Source organism: Branchiostoma belcheri, unplaced genomic scaffold (assembly GCF_001625305.1).
Source record: "Branchiostoma belcheri isolate BF01 breed outbred unplaced genomic scaffold, Haploidv18h27 scaffold43, whole genome shotgun sequence".
NCBI classification, from domain to species: domain Eukaryota; kingdom Metazoa; phylum Chordata; class Leptocardii; order Amphioxiformes; family Branchiostomatidae; genus Branchiostoma; species Branchiostoma belcheri.
In genome coordinates, this window is record NW_017804054.1 from 1,314,804 (window position 1) to 1,337,337 (window position 22,534).

General features: G+C 43.7%; 1 protein-coding gene across 2 annotated transcripts in view; it reads right to left on the bottom strand.

Annotated features, from left to right (window-relative positions):
- LOC109478334 (pituitary homeobox x) overlaps nucleotides 1-22,534 on the bottom strand; it is a 37,728-nt gene that overhangs the window by 6,648 nt on the left and 8,546 nt on the right. The window contains exon 1 of one of the 2 annotated variants that reach the window (XM_019779838.1): nucleotides 10,350-10,652. The exons of the other annotated variant lie outside the window; for it this stretch is intronic. Within the exon in view, the coding sequence (XP_019635397.1) occupies nucleotides 10,350-10,443 (94 nt within the window). The 5' untranslated portion in view covers nucleotides 10,444-10,652. Of the gene's footprint in view, nucleotides 1-10,349; nucleotides 10,653-22,534 lie in introns of those variants that run through there. 2 annotated transcript variants of the gene reach the window in all.

The following is a 22,534-nucleotide window of genomic DNA, read 5'->3' on the forward strand; positions in this document are numbered from 1 at the left end:
CCAGTGGCAGAGTCATCGCGGTAATTAGCCTGGGTTGAAATTGATTGGGAGGAGCGGGAGTTTGTTCCGTATCTAACCAAATATCTCACAACATAAGCACAGCGGACAATTGAATTACATCCTCCAATTTTCCCGACAGAAAATCACGTTAGGGTTTGAAAGATTAGATTTGCGCTCGTGAAAGGGTCGAGTTCTATTCGCCTATTCTCCTCCGGACGAAATCGCATTTCCCCGAGTTTGTGGTGGAAACCAGGCCGGCGGTTTAGAAAACACACACACACGCAGGAGCTCGGAAACTTGAAACGAATCCTATACAGCACATCCCCCCGTCCCCGGCTTTACAGGTACACCAATTACTAGCTTAAGACCTCCTTCAATTAAGCTGATATGTCTCGTTAGTTGACTTCCGGAGAGGGGAGGGGGCTTGAACCCTGGGTCCTGTCAAAATTAAGAAGCTTGGTACTATTAGGGCGCGGGAGAAGATATCTGTGTGGAAGCGACAGCTGGGGGAGACTTGTTCGATTACATCTCCTGGTCTTCACAATGTGTTCCACATGGTCCCCTCCCCACCACTAGCCTTTCTCCCGATCAGAGCACATCGGGATCAAGCCGTAATCCTTGTGAGAAGCTATCCAGTTTCATTTCCTCATCAATAATAAGCAAGGCAGAGAAAAATGACTAGCTTGGTGGTCCCCTTAAGAGAAACATGCCCCGACCAGAATGCAATTGGGAAACAAAGTCAAAAGAAAGCCGCCAGATTGGCGTTTTATTTTCTTTCTAAACTAGGAAGACAGGAACTAAGAGGTCAGGCTCCGGGGTTGAAAACGACTCTTGGATGTTTAGAAGAGAATAAACACGGCACTTGGGTTAATACAGAGGAGGCATCTTTATTTGTATACATAGCTGCGAGACTGGGATTACTGTGTTATTCCTACACGGCCTGAATCAAGCTATGGAAATTCAAACGGGAGGTTTAGGAAAAGTCAACAGTTGGGAACTTCGGTAATGCACACCACAAGGATGGGCTCCCATGAAATCTACAAGACGAAAACAAGATGAGTAAGCCAATTTCCGGGCAAATGCTTCAGACGAAATCGACGTGTGAAATTGACAGGTACGTCGTTTGTAGAAACCCGCGGTGACATGCGACAAGAATCGGACCCCGGTCGTCTCGCTGACAGAGAAGCGCGACTTAATTCGAAGAGTCTGTTCAAATCTGTCGGTAAATAGCCTCCTACACAAGCGAAAACTTGCATTAATCCACGTGAAATCCAGACGATTTTATCCAATTTGAGTTTAATAAGTTTTGTCTGGGCCGGACGGAGTTTCGCGGTTTAGACAGGCCCTCCGAATTACCCCGTGTGTCAAGTGCTGGGGCACGGCAAGCCGGCTCCGGTCTCATTAGATTCTCCATCACCACAAACGAAATCTATCAAGTCCTTCATCCTAAACGAAACGGATTGGCTATTTTCGTTTCTAAGTGTGATAGCGAACGGGCAAAATCATCGGGCTTTGCCGCAAAGTCGCCAGTAAGTCCGACTAAGGCAGAGATATTATTTATTTTATTTAGTATATCCCCGCGTATATTCGGGGGAGATAGAGAGGCAAGCCACTTGCGGTCTTTGCCAATCTAGATGAATAAGGGTACTAAACCGAGCAGGAGATTGTTTTTATCTGGGTAGAAAGGTAAAATAGTTTACTTCTGGGTTTGTGGAAAGCCGGCTTCATTTGTGGAGTGACTGTCGGGGCTGTGTTCAAGAGCCTCTGAACAAGGTATTGCATTGTGGAAATGTACAAACAGTGATTGTTAGAAAAACCCCTAACGAGCGCTGGTGAGCCCCGTGAATTACCGAGGACGGTTTAAAGTCTTACCGGGCAGTATGCTCGTGCTGAGAGGCCGGCCTGCTGGCTTGTTTGGCCAGGGATTTAGGCGTGCGAAGCCGGGGATAGCCAACTGGCGGGCCGGTGCAGCTCTCGGGGACTACGGAGATGTTTGCTTGCATTACAAACCCATCAGGGCGCCCATTAACCGCTATTTTTCTTGCAAATGGTAACGCTAATGAGAAATAAAGTTGCTGTAATCCGTTTAAAACTATCTGATAGTTGCCGTGTTTGTGAAAACCAACTTTAACACACCCTTGCCATTTATCTTGCCCGGAAAGCTCAGAGAAAACCTGTTCCTCTCTTTTTTATCTCTTCACGTCTTTCTTCCTTTCGCTATTCCTTTCTTCACTCTTTCAGAAAAAAGCCCGACCAAAGCGGACTGAGAGCTGAGCAGATGGAGAGAGGCGCGATAGCAGGCCACGGTAAGCCAGCTTCATAAATATTTCTCTCAACTTGACAGTGGGGGGGCTGAAAACGAAGTGCCTAGTTAGCGCCAGCGCGGATGATCAGGCAGTGCGTCTCCATCAATTTTGGAAGAACAGTCGATTTGCGCGGGCCCGATTTTCCCGATGCCGTACCCGCATCTGCAGGCGGCCCATCACTCGCCACTGGGCTAGTCTGATGGCGTGAAGAGAGATGCGGCTCCTCCCTCCTCCTCTCTCATGCGTGGATGTTCCCGACAGATGAGCAGTGTCCTGAAGTGTGCCTCTCTTTGCGGAGGGATTTAGTCGAGCTCTCTCTCAGTAAGCTTGCTTGGAATGCTCACCGTTTTGAGGGACCGCCTTTTGCCGCCCTGCGCATGAGGGCAGCCCGCTCGCCGTGGATTATACACCCGAGCGGGAAGGCCTCGGTAAACAGTTTCACAGGAAGTGCACCTCCACGGTTTACTTCTTCATTCTCGCCCACAAACCCAGAAAAAAGTCATGAGTAAACGCTTTGTTTCATCATTGGGGTCGCCTCGCTTGTTTACACTTTTAAGGATGATCTCTGAGGGCGGCCTAAAGCGTGGGGCGGCGGAAAGATTGCCGCCAAACGCCGCCCCACTTCTACAAGATTACGCACTCCCAGGCCATCGAGGATTTCACCAGGGCGTGGGGAAAGGTATCGTCCGAAGAATTACAAGTCACGAAAGACAAAGCCGCGAGAAAGTGTGCCGCATTGTGTTGGGCACAGACAGGTGAATTCACGCCCCACGTGATTCGAACAAACTGTGAAAACTTCAAGAGACGAACGGCGAGACCCTTCCCGCATGGACTAGCTTTAAGACACCTCCCGGCCCCCATACCGTCTTACAAAGTATCTCAAAGAACAACCCGCGGAAGTACTAAGACTCTGGCGTGTGCTGGCTTCCTTTTTTTAAAAGCGACACAGTCACAGAATAACTTACACCAAGTTGTTTTTGTTGATGTTTTTGTTTTTATACAGCGGTAGATTGATATGTTAGGCATTATGTGCTAAAACACCAACGCTACTTGGTAACAAGTTTTCAAAGTAACTTGAAACATATACAGGGAAAAAATATCACCGCAAGTCACAGAGTAAAGACTAAACAGTTAGGTAACGTCTGTCTACTGACAGTTGAAACTTTGTTTTTAATAAGAAGATATTTCGGTACGATACAGAGATATCGCACAACGGGGTATTTCTAGATTCCCTTCAACAAAATATTTTCTCATCATTCAATTCTTACCAAGTTTATTTGAAAACAGAAGACTCCAGTGTTAAGTTTAAGAGGACAAGCCTGCGAATGTAGACTTTTTTAACTCTTCAAGCAGAGGTTTGGGTTTTGGCATATTTTCGGCGTGTCAGTGTAGGCTGTTTTATCGGGGTTTCTTTTTTGCCCTGTAATCTTTTTTCACGCAAACCCAAGATTCCAGTGCGAAAAAGAAACCCCGATAAAAAGCCTAAAAAAACGCCAAAAATAAGCCAAAAACCCAAACCTCTGCTTGGAGAGTACCCTTTTTTTAAGCAAACACTGTGGCCATTTAAAAAGCGGCTGGTATCACAAAACGGTATCATGGCCTTAAACTGTCATCGAGTAAAATGACGCAGATATGAGACGACATGAAACTAATGTAAATGTATCGTAATCTTCAATTGGCGATGATGAGGCCCACCAAGCTACAAACGATCCCGAGCCGACGTGTAAGCACTTAAACATGAGAGGACAGTCCCATTATATTTTACCATATAAGCCCTTCCTAATGTCGCATGGGCTCTGATTGCCCCGTAATTACGTTTAGTAAAAAAAAGGCATAGCTAAAAAGAATCTTGTATTCGGAAGAGAGCACTTTTTGAAAAAAAAATTGTTACAGCTCCCAGCTATAGAACCTGGTATATATAGCAGGCTCCCATGTTTCCGTGCGAGTCCAGTCTACGTAGCTACACCATGCGTGCACTTGTGATATGACATGTTATATTATTCCGCCACAAGGGACATGCTGAAGAATATATCTGAGCGCCATCTTTTTTGGACAAAAATACACTGTCGTTTTTTGTTGTTTCCTCTCTGCCAGCCGTACTAGTCCGCGATCAAACATAGCATAGGTGGCGTGCCGTCACCGAGTCAGGGCACACCGGGAGAAACCCTACCGTCCCGGGCTAACTCGACGGCTCCTAGGTAATCTCCTGCCGTACGGAGGGCGTGTGTTGCACGGCTTGAGTCGGCCTGCGATACGTGAGGGGGGAATCTTACACCTCAAAGTAAACACGATTTGACATTGAACCAGAGAGCGTGGGTACATCAGAGCACGAACATGAACTCTTAAAACAACGCCTACTAACGTTATATATAGTACATGACTATAGAGGTAGTTTTAGCAAGGGCAGAGCCTCGACTAAACCGTCAGGGACTGCCCTTAGGGTACCCCCGCAGCTACTAGCTAGGGCGTCCGGGTGAAATCTACCCCAAGGTCCCCTGTTCATCTGGTAATGCTTCGTACAGTCTGGGGCGAGAGGAGAGGGCGTCTTTGAAAGGTTATAACAAAGTCGTGATATGTCTAAAGGGTGTGTACCTGTGGGTGTATGTGACTGGTATCTTTAAGTATTTATTAAGTCGTCTTCCCTCGACCGTGTAATGGCGAAGCACTGATATATTATTATTGTATCCCTCATAAAGGAGAAAACGTGGCCGTAAAAATGCCTCGTCATAAAAGTTGTTAGTGAGCAGTCCGCGTTTTTTATGGGGCGAACAGCGAGAACTGTCCGGGCACACAGATTTTATTTACGGGTATGAATATTAGAACAGAACCGTGTTTGGTTGAAGGTGAGAACTAGCCCTGCCTAGTTTGTCTTCAATACTATCTCTTCTAAAGATCTGGAGAAGTGTATAGACCTCCCATATCGGTACTCACCCACCACAGGACTGTGGGTGGAAACAAACCAAATAGCCCAAACAATGGGACATATTTCAGCGACTAGGATGACTCAACTGTCGTCATGGATTATGAAAGGACGGATTTAACTGAAGATATACCTTTTTACAACAAACACCTGCGAAAGGACACCTGCATAAACCACAGATACTACATTCTCTTGGACTTCGTAACTGATAATACAACCTTATGGCAGACTTTAGAACGTTTAAGGTATTTTCAATCGCACTAAATAAAACATTAGATCCAGATGGAACAACATCAACAGCTATCGCAAGATTGGGACAAGAGGGTAAAAATAAAATTCACAAAAAAAGGCATAAATAAGATACATCTGTACCTGTATCATGAGTATATAAGCGATACCAACGTATTAGCTAAGCTACGTTTAGAGGACCATACGCCACTTAAGACCCTGTCAACATGCTAAGTGTATATTTAGTACAAGTCCAGACCATATTCTATGATTAACACCTACTTGAAATACTTTAATACTTGTTGTTCTTTGTAACTCTTAACGTGTCACCCAAAAAAACTGACCCAGGATCTAAGAAAATACCGAATCACGTCTCAGAAAATCCCAGGCGTGGATAAGAAAGTGATATTTTCCGCGTCGTTCATATTCAGTTTTTATGTAATAATAATCGGCAGTCTGGAGTCTCCAAACAAAATCTTCAAAGACCTCTTGGTTCTTCTGATCTTCGGTAGGGTATTACGATTTGCAGCCACCTCTTTGCGAAGTGTATTAAACACGTAGAACGTTGTCTAAACCCTAAAGAACCAAGTGGTCTAGTTTCCAGAGGGAAAAAAGGAATCAATCCATACAGAATCGCTTCATGTCTGAATATACTGTTGAGGCATTTGGACATAAAGAAACGTAAGATGATTTTTGCGGTTTTCGCGGTCACGTATTGCCTAATTATGAAGAAAAAATGCACAAGCTGTTCCCAGTTGTTTTTACATTAAGAAAAGCGTGAATAAGGCGGGATTTACGCAGAATTTACCGCTGTACTGACACCTGCTGATGAGACTATCCGGCTGGCGCAAAACTACTCAAAATCCACCTCACCAACAGAAATGAGCAACGACATAACTATAGTTTCAGTATCATAGTTCCTATCTAAACCTTTGTCATGATATACAGGTAGAGCTTGACGGAGCATACGTTAAAATCCACACTAATTTAGGAAATAAAAAAAGAACAGTGTATAGATTTCACAAACATCCGTATTTGCGGACAACACTGTCTCATATTGGTTAGTTATGCAGAACTGTGTCAGTGATAGGGCTAATAAACGACTAACATGTCAATCTCATGCCAGTAATGTTTCCCCTTCTTTTCTGTGACATTAAAAATAAAGCGAACTCTTCTCTACTCCATTTCGTTCTTGAGAAAGCAAGGGCTATTTCATCATCTTTGAAATGTTAACTTAATTAGAGGACAAATATTATATTCAAACGGGCGGCTACAGCGTTTTTGCAAAGGGGCACACGCAATTTTAGAACCCTTGACTAGAATCATACAATACCGGTAACTACTATACTGTGTACCCTCATAAGTCTGCATAAGTCTTGTCAAATTACTATCACTTCTAGTATGCCCGTCAATTAGCCCCTGACATGCAAAGTAAAGTAATTAGGAAACATCTGATGCTGAATACTTTACTAACATGTTTTATCTGGTGTGATTATAAACAGCCATATTGTCCATGCTTTAGTGCGGCAACACGCGACGTTGGGCCGAACTTACTACCACAATTTGGGCAAGTTAGTTCTTCTACTTAAAGAAATACTTTTAAAATTCCTTTTTTTTTAAATTAGAAGTTATGTTAGAGTACTATAAAAAGACTTAAAGTATGACAAATCTGTCCTTTTGGGGACCTAGAATTCCACTACATGAAGGGTTCAATTTGTATGGTGTTGTTGGACAGTCATTATGTTTACGACATCGTTCCATTTCTTGTCACAGATTAAACGTTAAGTATACAATCAATGTTTCTGTTACAATTCTAGGGTACGATTACCATTACTAGTATGTATTATCATATTGTACAATATCGTGTGTTATAGGAAATATAACTTTCAATATAGCTGGGATTTGGACTCAAAGTTCTAACCACATGTCCATGTTGTTTTTGTTTTACTGCGCTGATAGTTTGTTAGCCGGTTGCTCCCTATCCCTAAGTATCTCCGTAACACAACTAACACCAACAGATCTTAACACTTAAGTAAATTCATCCTCAGTCCTTAACATTTCGGCTCAACAAATTAGATGTGATGGATTAAAATTAAGGTGGTCAGTACACATGCTAAAAGGCGAGTAGGTCTTAGCCGTCTAAATTTGGGGTTTAGATAAACTGAACCAAAACTGAGCGCTCTTTGCATCTGTGCAAAATCGGTGATTCGACTATTGACAGCTAACAAGACATTGAGCATATGTAAACAAAAAATGGGAGATATGAAAACGATATTTCACGGTCGCTGACGCTGGTAGGGGACAATTTAATCACGTTGTCTGATGACAATGTGTTTTGGTACACTCAGTCTAGACGTCCCGCCAAAAAAAAACCCTTGCAGAGATTTCGAAGCGAGTGATAACACTAGAACTTGGATTAGGTTTAATTTCTCCTGCATGGATCGTGAGGTTTGTTTTGCGATTTTATATGGAATCTATTAAAATATGAGGTTTTGTCGCCCTACTGTGGCCCCGATACACATCCTACATCTGCTGAGTCCGATTTATCTCTGGGTGCCATCACGGGGAATTATTTCATTTCCATTTATATAGTGTCTCCTTTATCTGGTAGATCAAGACTTGATGGGGAAGGCGGGACAGAAATCTTAAAGGCCGCGGCTCGAAGCTTGGCCCACAAGTCTTCTCCAAAACTCCCCTATCATTGCGGGGCTTGAGATTATAACACTGTCAAATGCCGGCCGCGACGCCTCACTAGCCATAATTGACCATAAAACGACAAAATTGGCCCAAAATAACCTGTCAGAAAGACGGATCTCTTCCCCTACTACACGTTAGTCGCTCCACTTCAGTCGCTGATAGGATTGTTGTCTCCCGTACTCGTATGTCTTCGTCTGTTGTAGAGGTCCCTCTTTAAAAATCACGGACAAATGATTCCCAAAACGCTTGGATGAGCTTCATAATAGACCCGCGCTAGCAAACTAAAAAGAACGTTCAGAAACAAGATATGTTACTCTAATTTGGCATGTTGACGTCTTCCAATATCTTAACCAGGCAAATTTCACCTGTGTTCCAGCACGAACGGTTTTGTCAGGTGTCAATTCAGGGATCTTTTCTGACAGTTCTATTCCGTACACAGAATCATTAACATCCATATTTTTTACAGCGCGTTTCCAAACTTGAGGATTTTCTAGACAAACACACAGAGAACACGCTACACGGACATAAACAGTACTTTGACCGGCTTTGGAAAAAAGGCGAACAAACGTTACCTTATTAAGTTCTTCCCTCTTGAACAAACAGTTTTCATGAAAGTTTACCATGAAAAGCTATTACAAAATAAAATCATCAGAATTCTATGTAAATATTACCTTGATAAGTATTATTTCTGAAATTTCCTTTTCAAATTGCTTCTGTTATTTTACAAATATGTAAACCTTTACAAATATATGCAGTTTTGTGAAAGCTTGAAAGTATTTCGGTATTTTTGAATATTTAGAAAAGACAATTTCCTACCGGTGCAGAAGAATATACACATGTTGACCGCCGAATTTTACAACATGTAAACTTCCATTCATCGCACGAGCCAAATCCCGCACAAGACTAAATAAACAAGACAATAGAGATACAGAAAGTGCAGAAAGTAGAATACACATGTCAAACAAGTGCGGTTACTAGAGAAAACCCGGGGAAACAACCAGCGTACCGCGCACGGCCTACCTTCGGGGCAATCCTCGCTAGCCTCCCCGCCGCCGGCCCCACCCGCGGCCTGGACGGCACCGTAATTGTTCAAATCCTGAAAATTGTCGGAGAAGTGCGCCATATCTCGCCTAGTGCAAATCCTCTTCAGCTTCTGCAGATCCGGGGATGGTTAGGCCAGATCAACCGCCAGTCGCAGGAACATTTGATCTATGGGTAGTCCCAAAAATCCGATATTCCATCTTCGCACTAAATGGCCCCCGTTAATTTCTATCTATTACACTCTCGCTTCCACTTAAAGGGTGGCGCACTCGATATCGTAAAATAAATGACTTCAATTTTTTGGGGAAACTTCCATCGAAATTTTCTAAATGGACTTGGAAGCGGGTGCGTTTATAAGCCAGGCGTCATACTGATATGGATGGGGGAGCCTAAATAGCAGATATGAAGGTATAAAGGCCTATCAAGTCTTGATGGCCTTAGTCTATGAATTCGCTAACCGCTCACGAGTGTCAAAAGTCAGATAGCTATATACCCCTTGTCCGCTCTGAAAAATGATGGGCCAGGGTACTCATATGATCTATCGCCGTCAGGATGGAAATTATGATACGTTCAGATAGCCGGCAAGAGGAATTGGAAAGGTGTAATTGCATGCAATCCCTCAAATTCGCGCGCACACTGACTTGTGTACTATATCTGCTCTCAGATTTCAAACCAGCCATTAAAAAACCTTTGCTGTTTTTATTTTCAGTACGTGTAATCTCTGTCGCGGTCTCTATTTGTGTAGTTTTTCTGCTGAACTAGAAAGTCGAGTATTTTGTGGGGTTGTATGGCAGGTGGAGAGGAGTAGTCCGTACTTGTCTACGGCTCTATCCCCGAGACGTTAAATTGATGGCGGTCGCGCATAGAGGAGTCAAAGCTCAATTCCTCGACTAAAGCCCCCAGCTCAGATTGGGTGGGGGAAAACGTTAGAAGCTCGATAACACAGCCATAACGTGCGGGCCGGCACCGCTCTATAGACCCAAAGCTTTTCCCTCATGAATAAACATTTTACCGTCCTGGTCCCGAGCCCATTTTCCTACCTGTCCCGGTGAAAAATCTCCCCGTGTGGCGACATTCACGACCCCGAGTCGTAGCTACCATCAAGTAGCAAGTGACACGAAAACGTAGTTTTTAACAAGATTAATGTCGGTACTTGCCTGGAATGGGCAATGGGGGATCTGGTGGGAGAATGCTGGTGTCCCGCATGGCGTCCCGCGCGAGGAGCTCGGCTTCGCTCGGCAAGTGGTCCATCTTTCCCGGGGGTGGACGAAAAGGACGACGCGCTCGTTGGAAAAAAAACTTGTTTACCTGACTTAAAGCGGGGTGACAATGTTGTGCGGTGATACGGGAGCGGGCGGGTTGTGGGGATTTTCTCTGCCAGATGCAGAAGGGGAAAGGTCAGCCCGGCTGTGTCACAGGTGACGCGGGTTCAGTTCCGGGGTTTTTACCAAATGGGAGGAGACCGGTCTTAACTTGCGTGCGACTGTCTCTCAGGCGCGGTTGGACAGCGGATTGACCCCAGAAGACGGTATGCGCCAATTAGTCCCGCTAAAAGGCATCTTAATTTAACTCAGTCAATGCATTCGTTTGGGTGAAAAGAGACATAATCCCACCATTATATCTCAGTTCCTGAACGGCTGACAAAAAAACCCACACCACTTGATTACGTCCCGACTTAAGAAGGTGGAAAATAATTTGCCCAAAATCCCGACGCTAAGAGACTGGTGTCACCCCGCAACTTTATTGGGCTTATTCTATCCAGGATCGCTTTAATTTAGTAAGACCGGGATATGGCCAAATACGCCAACGTCGAAAGTGATAACGTCAGGAAAGAATCGCCCTGCTTTTCTTTCATTGATTTTGTTTTTTTGCTACTTTTGAACTCGCAATCTTGACTCGCGAGTGAGAAGTTAGCGACTGTTACCTCGTAGTTTTTAGTAAACGATGTTTGGTAGAAAAGACGTGTTTTTTTTAACTCAGACTGCGTGCGTGCGTGATGTTTTGAACTCGCTGAGTCATTGAAGTTACTACGACTGCGCGGATAGTACAACAACCAAGATGGCGGCCTATAGGACAGGTCCGTCCTCCAAACCGTACCGTTTTCAACTTGTGTTCATTATGTCAAGAAACACTGCGTGCCCATTTCAAGGCGTCTGTATCACGCAGTCCGATTTTTGCCCAATTGGGTCCAATTTTAATTTCCGACGCCCTTTGTTGCGAGCATTGTTGTACATCGTGGGCGCTGGCTACGCCGAAGGGTATTCCGCGTACTAGGGTAGGGTCGGTGGAAACCTATTGTTCAACTATCACGAAGTGTCCTTAGCAACTTCCTATCCACTCTTTACAATCAAAGATGTTAGATATGCTTTTATTTCGTCTGAGGGAGTCCTTTGTCTGCACCACCTCGGGCTACATGAGTTAATGTCATTAACATTTCCGTCTTTATCATGACACTGTGCAGGTAGGTACGAGTATAAGGGTCCTGTAAAAATGACGGCATCGTCTGCCGTCAACAAAAATGCAATCCCTGAAGCTGACGGGTAAAATTACAAAAAGATTTGAAACTGTAAATATTCTGCATAAAGAAAACACAATAACTTAACACCTAGGTGGGCAACTGCCTTCTTATGTCAAGTTAAGTCACGTTCTGACATCAAAATATTGGCCACTGCTGTTCCTATCCGTGACTGGTCACAACCCTTTTTCATGAATTCATGGTGTTTTTGAAAGTTTGGATTGAAATTTTAAACAATGCGGCTAGAACTTTCTTTGCTGAACTAGATGACATTGAATACCAGCAGATAATGTACAGGTGTGTTGACAGGTGATTTAATGTTGCAAGCTTACTATTTGTCTTTTTTTTCATTAAAAGTCTTTTTCCTAAAACTGCACAGAAGTGTATTTATAACTCTCCGCGGTAGATATGATGAGGGAAAATGTGTGAAACGTGAGACGGGGTTAGACGCAGTCTGTGGCTTTGTCCTATCTTCTCCTCTGGCGATACAATTATAGGATTTACCCGCTGCCAATCAAACCTACCCCATAGAGGTGGAAACACGAGCGACAAAAATTGCCTCTTTTCATGGGCTTTAATTCTTAATCATTATCTTAATTAGAGAAACGAGAACAAATGCGAATCTGGGAATGACTTCCGATCCCTACATTGTCCTAACCGCGCCGTATATTGTGCGTTGATGGGTTGGTTGTAGAGTGGTCGTGCGGTGTTGGCTCCCAGGCGCGTGGTAGGTCACTTTTCACGTCTACCCAAAACCTACGCGACACGACATCCACACGACGTCCATTCGCTTACAAATGATGGGATATGATAACCTATAATAGTACCGGTTATTAAACACACAAATTACAGACATAGATATGTATGCCCATATTCCGCTCACACAGTACATTCCTCACCACTTTTCTTTAAGACGTTAGCCCTCCCACCAACACTGGACACACGAGAGGACTTAGGGTGTTGTTTTGGGTGTTGAGTGTAGACATCTTCATTAGCCACCCCCACCCCCATTCTCGCCATCCCTCCTGGCGTCCCATGTGTAACACAATGAGCAAATTGCAGGAGAAATTACAGACAAGTTTGGCAAGGCGTTAGAATGAGCAGAATTCTGTACATTCCAGGACAGTCCCTGAGCGGGAGTCGGGTTGTTTCAGACGGAAGCTTACTGGAGATAACTGGAGGAAGGTTTGGGTCGACACACTTTTCCCTCCATCCTAACGACAGCTGGGGAAAACCTGTCCGGCATGTGTCAATCATTCCCTCAAACAGATGGACAAACGAGAATCGCACAGCTCTCAACTACAGACTGTTGACTGCTAAAAACCATCACAAACCTTTCCAAACAAGTAGCAGATTCGCACGTCAGTTTAAAACGTCCCAACGCGCTCTTGCCACTTGTTTTCCCTACTAAAACAATGAATAATTTTCTTCAAACATGCGTGCGTACATAAGAACCAACAGAGTGTAAAATTGCAGTATCGCCCTGAGCTGACATGTTGATGCTGTTGCCATAACATAGCGACTGGTTTATAGTATGTTGCATTCCCACATTCTGTCTTAAATACTAGTACAAACGTGCATTGTATCATTCTCATTCAGTGACATATTGTTGCCTAATTCGATCTGTTGTCTCAAAATTTCTTGATGAAAACATATATACATCGTAAATATCACCATAGTATACCACGGTGAAGTATATTTGCCAGTGGCTTCTTTCAAAATAAAAGAGAGGTTCATTTTTCTCTGTTCCCGTTTCAAGTACCCGTCTCCTAGTATTAAAAGTCGGCACATATCTTGCTGTACTTTCAGTCTCCAGCGATGTCAAGTACCCCACATCTGTGTGTGTGTATCTGTAGGTAATTGTGATGGTCCCGTCAACACCTCTGATACTATAATCGTCTGTTTGTATCTACCGATAGCAGGGGAACACTACAGAAATAGCACCAACACTTTGTGTGCACCTAGGATTTCCCCGCCATTTCGATACTTGTAGCGAGTGTTGTTGTCGCACTGCGGTGGATCAAAGAACTTGAAAACACCTGTCCTCACGACAGGTGATACAAGAGAGACAAACACACGTACGCGTGCGGAGGTGTAACTGGAGTTCACACCGGTATAAGCACACCAAACATGGCTACTAGAGAGGCCCGTTCGGTTAATCTCGGAGACAACTCGTCCCGTGTGCCGAGACTTACCGAAGACTTACCACTCACTTTAGAAAACACGGTCGTCCTAACCATCATTATGTAAACATGGCGCCGGCACTTCCTCAGCCAGACAGCCACCGAATGTTACCTCTCAAGTGCGGGGATTTGTACACAATTGAGCAGAAGTCGCCTGCTCTACAAGGGCGAGAGAGTTTATCTTGACATATTTTCAGCCCGCCGTCTGTTGAGATAACGCCGGCTCACAAATCAGGCTATCGCATCTCTAACCCATGGATCAGAAATATGTTTGCAATGCTGCGACGTTTCATCAAAAACTGAATCACTACAAAACGCTTTGTGTTTACAGATTTGTAAGTCATAATCGCTTCACAACAAACTACATATATTCGACAAGGGCGTGGTTTTCAAATACTGTTGAACGAAAAATGCCATCGCGAAAAATAAAACCGTATATGTAGACGCTGGTTTTATCACAGAAAACGTTTGAGCCATATGCGCCCTTCTGTTAAAGCTTCATACTAGCACTCGCCGCCATCTTTCTATTGAAGATCTTATCCTGGTCTCACCGTGTCAAAATGAACATCTGGATTACAATTTGTTTTCGCCATGCTGGAGTAGGTTGATAAATTGTTGTGTGCGTTCAAGTCGCGCGGTGATACTTCTAGACTAAGCTCACTGTTGATATGCGAGTTTACCGTTAAATACCTGTAAACCTTTCTGCGCTTTCGACAACACTAGACATGCCAACAGAATTAAGCATGGGTCGTTTTCTTCCAAGCTCCTGACTCTTTTAGTTTTACTTTGGTGAGTTTCCAGTGCGGATTGTGTCGCGTGTGCGTGTGGGTTAGCAGAGGATTATGCGCACAACTAGAACAACATTTCAGTAAAGTACCCTTTTTTACGTGACTGGCTGGCTTTCAACTTGAGCTGTGTAAATATTGCAAGTCACCTACAGTATTTCAAGGGTTTTTAACACAGGCTATACTTGACTTAAGAAATCCTTTCAGAAGGGTTGTTTTGTAGAATCTTTGTTATCTAAGAACATAAGACGACTTCTGACATTGTCTTATCGTTACCAGTGATCAAGCTATAGATGGGATAGGGGTACTTCCCGACTAATGCAGCATGAATATTCGCACAAATCCCCGAGTCCAACTGACGAAATCGGCAAGGTTATTGTCACATCCCTTTCACAAACAACAGTCCTGAGTCGGGTATTAGGGTACCAAAGCTCAAACGGGTTCAAAATAGTGCAGTCAGCGTGTCAAGTCGGCCACTTTAGCGGGGAGAGGCGAGGAAGTAGCGGGGGAGAAAACCCCGGGCAGGCGGTGGCACCGGGCTCCGATTCTGCGATAGCGCGCGCGTACGGGATGGTTTGGGGAAACGGACTGACACTGGAAATGTGCTTCTGTTTCGAGAAGGAACGAAGAGGACGCCATCAAACGCGCTCACGTCTGAATTGGATTTTATTTTTGTGCTTCAAACAAGAGGCAGCTTCTGGATGGAGGCTGGAAGTGTCCGCGCTAGAGGAAAAGGCAACGTTTCTATGAAGAGAAAATAGAGACGCCTTCAACGGTGGGTCAGACTGCATTGATGGGTTTCAGCCGAAAACCAAAAACTTCTCACCAAAATTTTCAAAATTTTGGTCTTACTTGACATGTTTTGTACATTATTTATTCAGTTCTTGAAATTATACCTCAATTTAGATGATAATCCGGTATTACATGCATTTTCAATTCCTCCAAGTCATTTTCGGTAATTGTTCGTAATACCTTTATGCAGAGATATTGTCATAGTGTAGTACTAGTCTCCTTTGAAACAGGTATTCTATAAAAAAACTAACAAATTAGTACTAGGCTTTCTGTTTGCTACATTTTCTCTGTTGTGTCGTGAAAATTAGGTTTTGGTATCGATAATTATATAGTCGAACTTCCGGGCTCGGTAAATTAAAACATGCACACAAAATTCTCACGAATATGCAGCATTCAATTCACCCATCAATTTGTAAGAATGTTCCACCATCCAACGCAAAAAGTGCGACGGAGTAGAATATATCACATAACACAGACTTTCATCCTCCTTTCTCGACCTTTTCCAAGGACAGAATTTTTGTCGGTGATGCATAATACAAGGAGTATGTTTATTTAGTAAATATTTTATGCCATCCCATTTGAGAGGGCTCAACCTCGCATCAGCGTAAGGTAAAAGAAAGTGACTACCTTGAAAAGAACACTCTTCGCTGTCACGCCGACATAGACGCATAACGGGTCGGTTTCACCCTAGATTCTGAAAAATACATGACTGCACGGTGACAGTGTTTGATAGCTTCCATTCTGCAGCTATAATTGTGTCCATTTTGGACCAAATCCTCAAGTAAATATTCATTGGCTCCGTGCAAATAGCGATGAAAGATGTATATACGCATTCATAATTCACGGGGAACTGGGAAGAAATTTGGGCGATCGAAAGTTCACTGAACACGACGCTGACGAGTAATATCTTCTTGGTACAATACATTGGAACTAGAAAATACTATGTAACATAAAAAAATGTAAATGTATTTCAATGGTAACAATACTTTATAATTTAGTGAGAAACTGTATCTGTATCGTCTTTATTACACGTCATAGTTTTGTGATGAAACTAATTTCGCTGTCTACTTTCCAAAAACCTTTTTAAAAAATCAGTGAAAAGACAGAAAAAAATTGTAGTCAATTTTAACATAAAACAAAACGTCTTTTGCATCCTAACTTAACATGTAGGTTCGCAACTTGGTAGGCTTTTCGCAAGAATGTGTGGGTATGAAAATGTAGAGTGTTCACTTCGTTGATGTCGTTCTGAAAGGCTAAACAGCACGAAAATAAGAATATCAAGGTTTTACTGTCAGCATTAGTGTTAGAGAAATATTGGAAAACGGGAAAAGGAACGAAAGTGAGCCGCGCTCATCCGCTTAGTTGCTAATGGCGCCGTGTAGGTGCGTCAGTGTGATGCTTGCACGGTCGCGATAAAACGTTTTCAACGGAAATATACTCCACCCAAATCCGCCCGATATGTGCTGGGATTACAACCATCCACGCACGATACATCCCCCTCGTCGTTACCAAAGGATATGCGGAAAAAATTCCCCTTTAGAAGCTGAACGCAGGTGCATGGAGCGCCCAGAAATGTTTACCGACGAATTATTTTTGCAGCGAAATCGGCGCCGCCATCTTTTATGTCGGTAGGGGAAGGACTAGGGTTATTCCCTTGGAAATTGTACCTAACATATTCTTGTTTAAGTACGGGTCCCTAGCAATGATTATTCTACGGGGAATTCTAAACGAGAAATGTTACCAAAATCCGGCAAAAATCTTACACATTCCGAAACTACTGTGCATAATGCATACACCTTACCATGTCCGTATGTGCTCTACCCAAACACACATTGCGGCAGCATTCTACACATTACAACGTAAAACGATTACATAACTAGTAATGTGTCGCTTTTCTTTTGTACCTCTAATCCATTAATTTGACCAAATGACGCTTCGACATAATTTCATCTTCAAAAGGACTGGCCAATTACTTTCCAATTGGAACATTAAAAAAGAACGTAATTTAGCTGCGTGGTCCCATTATAGATGGCTCTCCTGTGTCATGCCACCAGAGGCACTTTACGACATGAACAAATATGCATTTAGTTTTAACGACCTGACTTCATGTCGAGTATTAGGCAGCATAGAAAATGTGCTATTAGGTGGGGATTAATACACGGGAAATTGAGATCATATGGGGTGCAAGGAAGGTTTTTTTTTTCAACGAGAAAGTCAACTTTTTAAACACAACAACAAGGCACACATGTAGATATTCTTCCGTGCAATATTTTGGCAGCGTTAAGTTATTCTAAAGGCTTGAGTATTTTGTCTAAACAAATAACCCCCAATTATACAGCGATGCAAATATTCAAATATTCTAAGAGAGAAAGAAGTACATTTGTATAACAGAAATAGCTGCGACAAAAACACTTTTTGAAAAACAGTAAATTTGAAGCTCACATAACGCTTTAGTATTAGCTGACAATGTAGTTGTAGAGTTTTTGAAAACCTGAAATATAAACGAATTGTAGCAATGCAGTGTCTTGTTGAACCCACATTACTATGTAAAAGACGTTCACAAAACTGGCCACCTGATATCTTTACAAGGTTTTAAATTGTTAACGCAATTAGATATGGTCGCATGAAAATTCCGTTTCCAAATTTGAAACATAGTGTTGGTGATTGTGAAACACAGGTGAGAGAAGGTTCGTATGTACGTTTCCTGTCCTTAAGAGTGTTACCTTGGGTAGTTAAGACCAACACACGTCAGGGGAATCTCAATAAAGGTGCTGGGCGGTAGGATGAGAGGAGGTAGGCCGCGCACAAACATTGTCGGGCCGTACAAATGAGTGCGTCATGTAGCCATGCGGGGTGGGAGAAGGATTGGAGAGAGCTTTGTTCTGTTGACAAACTATGATGGCAGAGCCCCCAGGAAAACAGCACTTTTACCTGACTTCTACCGTACATCAGGTGGCGGGCATTACCCACCTTACATTACCGTGTTTAAGGTAGACTTTGGGAGAAAGCCCCGGGCTAAAAAATCAGCGCCGCACTTCTATACCCGCTTAACGTCGCACCCTGGCAAAGACTCGCCGCTTTAGTACACACATCGTCTGACATTTAAAATCTAACGGATAGAAATCAAACACCCAGACAAACAGACAAGTTTGAGCTTGGAAAGATTTCTGAGAGCAAAGAAGAAAAAAGGAGAGGCAACAGTAGGATTTTATGTTCATAACAAGGCGCGTCATATTGTGCTATTTTCTCAGACTTCTGAAAACCGCTCTACATTTGAAGAGAAAATTGGTATTCTTGGTTTTTACATCATCTAGGTTTTATTTGCATTTCTTAAGGGCCTTAAGGGCCCTGGTGTACGGTGTTTATCATGCTATATACGGATAAAGAAGAGATTTGTGTTTCTTCTACCTCCTCATGTCGACTTGTGTTAAGCCGTCTGCAAACATACGTATTTCTAAACATCTGAGTGGCGTTTGAGAACGAAATTTCAGAAAAATAACAGCAAAATCTATTCACTAATCGTGTCTCCTACTTCATAGGTATGTTTGGTTCTGGGAAGATGAACACAGGATGACTTTGTGGTATGGGAGGGACCGGTTTTTCCACTGCCGTACCTATAGAGCACATATTTCTGCAGTGACATAAGTGTACTCAACCATAGTGCGTAACAGTGGCTCTTCTTCTTTTTTTCTCTCCGCTTGTGACATCTACCTTTATCCCTGCGTTCTTCCTTTGGGTGTAATCCTCTTCATAACGGAACCAATTCGTCCGCAAAAATACATAAACTAACGCCGTTGTTTAACATAGGCATGCGAGCGATGAAAGAAAGACCGGCGGAACCGACCAAACTCCATGTCAAATACTGCCTTCTCATATTCTGTGTACCGTAGGACTTGGAAGACGACTCGCTTGGGGAAAATTTAAGCCGCGGGCCGGGGTAAAACCCAAGCCGATTTGGGCGCTCTCCTTTTCTGATCAAGTGACGAAGTTAAGGTAGACAGAGGAAGCAGTCATGGGGGTAAAATTCGAAGTCCCCGTTTTTTTCTGAGCGTACAGAATTCGCGCCGCTGAAGCAATACCGTCCTACTCTAGAAATTCCTGCCCTCTCTGACCCCAGAACAACATCCGCGCAATCCGCGCACCACTTTAACATCCAGCGGGAAAAACTCCCCTGCTTTTTACCCTGAAATGTAAATATCGAGGATTTCCCTCTAGAAAGGAGCACTCTCAATTCCGCTGGATGGAAAAAAATGGAAAGGGTAATGGAAAATATCTTACCCGTGGGTGACTGGGGTTCCGACTCCATCAGGGAGAATAGATGCAGTGACAGACAGTCGGCGGAGAGAGTGCGGGTCGCAGTATTTGAATTAGGCTCCTTAAGCCCCCATAAAAGTGGCTGATTTTTTATGTATGTTTCATATGTCGCACTCCCAGATAAGGCCATGTTTCCATGCTATCGACGGGAATTATTTCTGAACGCTTCTGACGGCATCGTGCATTTTTTTCGTTTGCTATTTTATTAAATGGAACCCGGAGTAGCATCTCTTCTAAACCTACCTTAATAAAACATCTAACTAAGCCATTTAAATCTATTTTCAAACTAAATGCATAAATGGTCTCTGTATGACTTTGTCTTTATCGAAATAGTTTTCTCAAACTCAAATATGACGATTCAAAATTAAAATAATACATTAAAACACCTAGGCTGTTTTGATATTGTTGTGTATTCATATCCATGTTGCTCGCGAGTGTGTGTGTACCGATTTCAAGTAGGTAGTTTATAAAACGAATAAAGTATTTGATTTCTTAGTTGAATGTATGCAAAACGAGTCCTATGTGAGGTATATGATACATTCTTCTCGAGTTTGAGTAATACTAGGATCTTTAAAAGAGGGGCGTTTGGGCGGTTTGCAAGCGGAGTTATTCACATTGTAGGACGGATAACACCCCATCATGGCGGATCAGCCTGGCGGGATATCTTCCCATCTCTTCTCCCTAGGATCCGCCAGGAGAGAGATATCCCCCGGATCAAAATTATAAATCTCTCGGATCAACGTTTTCTCCACAATTACAGTTTGGCGTGTCTATCTGTGTTAAACTCGATCGATGTGATAGAAAACATTCCGTATTTGTAGGGCGAAACACGTGGCTGGGTTGTTACAGAGAGAGAGGGAGACAAATAAGGGTATGCAGGGAAAATGGTCTGAAAGCACTTTGACGTGGGAGAATCACCACGCACACATACAGGAGAAATGTGATGGATTTCTTAGCTGAGTGCCAAAGGAAATATTTTTCCTGGCCGCGGAATGGTAGAAGAAGCGGTGGCGGTGTGAGTGGAGGGTTGTTGGTGTTTCAAAGAGGTTCTTTGCTTCACGCGAGGGGATTTGGGAGGGGTGGATGTGGAAGTGGTAAGTCTCAGTCACGTTTGGGAAATGACGGGGGACATCAAGTCACGCGAAGACATTCTGAGGATGTACAGAGGACCTTATGGTACGCCAGAGTAACGGTGGGCACAGTTTCAAACTCATCATACATTCCAAAAGGTCTGTAAAGTTTGGAGCTCCGGTCTTGAACCTGGATGAGAACGGTCGATGTGCGCCGAAACACCGACTTACGGACCCCGTAATAATCTAAATCCCGCGACATGAAACGAATATCCCCGCAATAGCATTTGGCAGAAAGGACGTAATATCAGATAATATACACGTGCAGTTTCGCAAACCAAAAGGATGATCTACTTGGAGGATGCTTGGCCCCCAGGGTCACTCTCATATCCCGTTCCATCGCCGGTAATTCTTGCTGAAATTCGCGGCAAATCTCGGCCCTTTCCCGGGGCACTTGAGCTAGCGAGAAAGGTGACCCCAGAGGGGGAACACTAATGGAGATATTAACAGGGAAACGTGTACTCCAAATTGAATCAGACATGATTTGATTGATGTAATTTTTAAATGGACTGCTCATCTCCGAGGTATGAATAATTTAAGGCGACCCTAAGTGACAGAAATATTGCTCTGAATATTTCAACACCGGGGGAACTAAGTGTTTCGGGTCAGGGAGCGCGCCCTCTCTGAAAGTTGCCTTCAAACTTTTTTCCCGGAGCCAATGCGCTCTTCACCATCTACAGAAACCGTCGCATATTTTTGCCGCCATGGGCAGCCGAGGGGGAACAGGGATTCTCTCCCTGGAGCGGAGGGGTAACAAGAAAACGATCGATATCTTGACACACTCGCGCAGCTTGTGAGAAATTTTCCCGGCGAAAACTTCATCCATCACCCAAATCCTTCTGTACCCGCTCTAATTGAAATTAACAAGAAATCTGGAGCGAAATTAGCGCGCTGCTTTATGACACAGGAGGCGAAATCGACATTAAGAAAGGTTCATCGATCAAGCAGGCTATAATATGCAAATTGACGAGTCGGGATGGGCGGGGATCAACCTGTCCATTTCCCGCGTCCAAACGTCACCCAGAGGAATTGTCGAAAAGGGGGTATTTAGACGAAGTGGTCAATCTAGGCGAAAGGAAGATGTGCTTTTAAGTAACGAGAGAGATAGATGGACGATTTGGAGGCAGCAGGGATCAGGTAGTCCATCTTCCCTGGAATAGAGCCCTGCTTTAATCCGGCCTACAGCCAACTGGAAAGAACGGCTCCCGACAACTTAGTGTCACCAGGTCACAAATACTACCTAGATGGGCCGCCAGGAGGGCCTCACCAAAAACTAGGACATGGAAAGTCCCCCATATGTCCCCGGGATGACTATCTATCTCCTGTGTTTTGTTCTGAGGTCTTTGATTGACAGAAGAAGATTCTTAATTTCTATTATAGTGAGCTGCTCGCCTGTCATCCAGTCAGATTCTCTTCCCGCCATTTATTCCCCCCCCCCCCCTCCTGAATACGGGCTTTAAGTCCTTATCGACGGTGGTGATTTCAGTCTGTTGCCATCAGTGTTTTTTATCTGGTCTCACAAATTGGGTGGGCCGTAACGCGCATTCATAGTCAGGTGAGATGGCCTGGTGTGATAAAGCCGCCGAGTGTAATGGACCCCGCGACCTCCTCCTGCAGAAAGGG